The following is a 1,690-nucleotide window of genomic DNA, read 5'->3' as shown; positions in this document are numbered from 1 at the left end:
CCACTGAAGGAGGGGTGGGGGAGGATTGCCAAGGGTAAGAATTGGCTGGTGAGCCTTGAAATATAAATTCTGAATCCACTCCCAATTCCTGACTGCTTTCTTCCCAGCTGCCAGCCCAGGGAAGGGCTTGGGGCTCCTTGGTGTTCAGTGATAAAAGTAGTCAGGCAAGTCCTTGACATGGTCCTCCCAGTGGTCTCCCTGGAAGCCAGCAGCAGTGCCTTGACTCAACTTTATTCCAATAATTTAATAGAAAATTAAAATAATAAATAATATGAAACAGAACAAGAAAATAGCTGAGCTGGCACAGGCCCAGGCCAGCTTAGTACAGAGTTAAGGAGGAAGGGAAGAGGGTTGGAGGTAGGAGGGAGGTCAGGGTAAGAGGTGGCTCAGAACTCAGAACTTGGTGGGTGTTACTAAGGGCTGGCTCAATACTTGACTATGTACAATGTACTTTACAAAAGAGAGAGAGAGAGGGAATTCCAATTGTTCTAAACTAGCTGTGAGGGAAAGACCAGAGAACACAAATGGGGAAGGAGGGGGAGAGTATCAGTTTTCTGAGGGGCCCTGCCTGAGGGGAGGGGCTGGAATGTACCGTGTTATTAGCTATAAGTGCAAATGAAGGGAAAGAGCCAAAGTCAACTGTACCATGCAATGACATGACAGAAGGAAAACCCACGACTTGGCCAGCAGAGCCGGGGCAAAAGTCTGAAGAGAGAAGAAAGAAAGGAAGACTGGGTCCAAGAAGCAGGAGGAAGGCAGGGGAAAGGTCAAAGGTTAGTCCTTGAAGACAATCTGTTGGCCGTGAGGACGCTCATCATGGGTGATATGGCGCCGGACGTGGATCCTCCGAACTCGGTGTTCTCGGTTCTCTTCGTCTTCCCCTCGGGTTGCTCCACCACCTCCAGCTGCACCCCCTGTGGCCTCCAGGAGGGCTGGGTCTGGGCCCCGGGGAGTCTCATAGATCAGGATGTTCAGGGTCTCCTCGAAGATTCGGGCCTCTGGGAATTCCACCTGCAAAAGGCAGGAACCCCTGGCTCCGATTCTCTGGCCCTGTCCTGTAGCTTCTTTCTCAGCAGCTCTGCGCTGCTTCCCCTCCCAGCCTCCACCACCAGGCAGGCAGAATGATTGGTTTTTCTTTCCTTCACTATAATCTAAGGAGAGGACTTCTCAGACGTACACATAATATAGCATAAACTGCATCGGATAATGACAAATGTTATGTAGGAAGGGAAGTTAGGAAAAGGGGGTGAGAAAAGCCATGACTAGGAGTGTTTACATCTTTCGAAAGAGAATTCAGGGAGGGCCTCATTGGCAAGATGACATTTGACCAAAGCAGGGAGACACATGTGTAGCTAAGGAAAGCAGACTGGGGAGCTGTGACCGCAAATGTAAAAGCTCTGAGCCAGGGGTGTCCAGTAGTGTGTTGTCTAAAGACCAGCAAGGAGGCTAAAGCCATGGAGCAGAGTAGAAAGGAATGAAGTCCAAGAAGTTAGGGCATTCTACTTCTGTAGTTTTTTTTTTTTTTGGTCGGTCGTGGGGCTTGAACTCTGGGCCTGGGCGCTGTCCCTCAGCTCTTCAGCTCAAGGCAGGCGCTCTACCACTTGAGCTACAGTGCCACTTCCGGTTTTCTGGTGGTTTATTGGAGATAGGAGTCTCACGGTCTCTCCTGCCCGGGCTGGCTTTGAACCGC

At 50.5% G+C, this 1,690-nt stretch overlaps 1 protein-coding gene across 1 annotated transcript in view; it reads right to left on the bottom strand.

The window, feature by feature from the left end:
* Positions 1-310: 310 nt before the first annotated feature.
* The window catches only part of Kctd13 (potassium channel tetramerization domain containing 13), an 18,207-nt gene continuing 16,827 nt past the window's right edge, over positions 311-1,690 (bottom strand). The window contains exon 6 of the mRNA XM_013011431.1: positions 311-1,011. Within this exon, the coding sequence (XP_012866885.1) occupies positions 775-1,011 (237 nt within the window). The 3' untranslated portion in view covers positions 311-774. The remainder of the gene's footprint in view (positions 1,012-1,690) is intronic.

The sequence above is a fragment of the Dipodomys ordii genome, unplaced genomic scaffold (genome assembly GCF_000151885.1).
Source record: "Dipodomys ordii isolate 6190 unplaced genomic scaffold, Dord_2.0 Scaffold14, whole genome shotgun sequence".
Classification (NCBI taxonomy): Eukaryota; Metazoa; Chordata; class Mammalia; order Rodentia; family Heteromyidae; genus Dipodomys; species Dipodomys ordii.
This window is presented reverse-complemented; position numbering and strand designations above follow the sequence as displayed.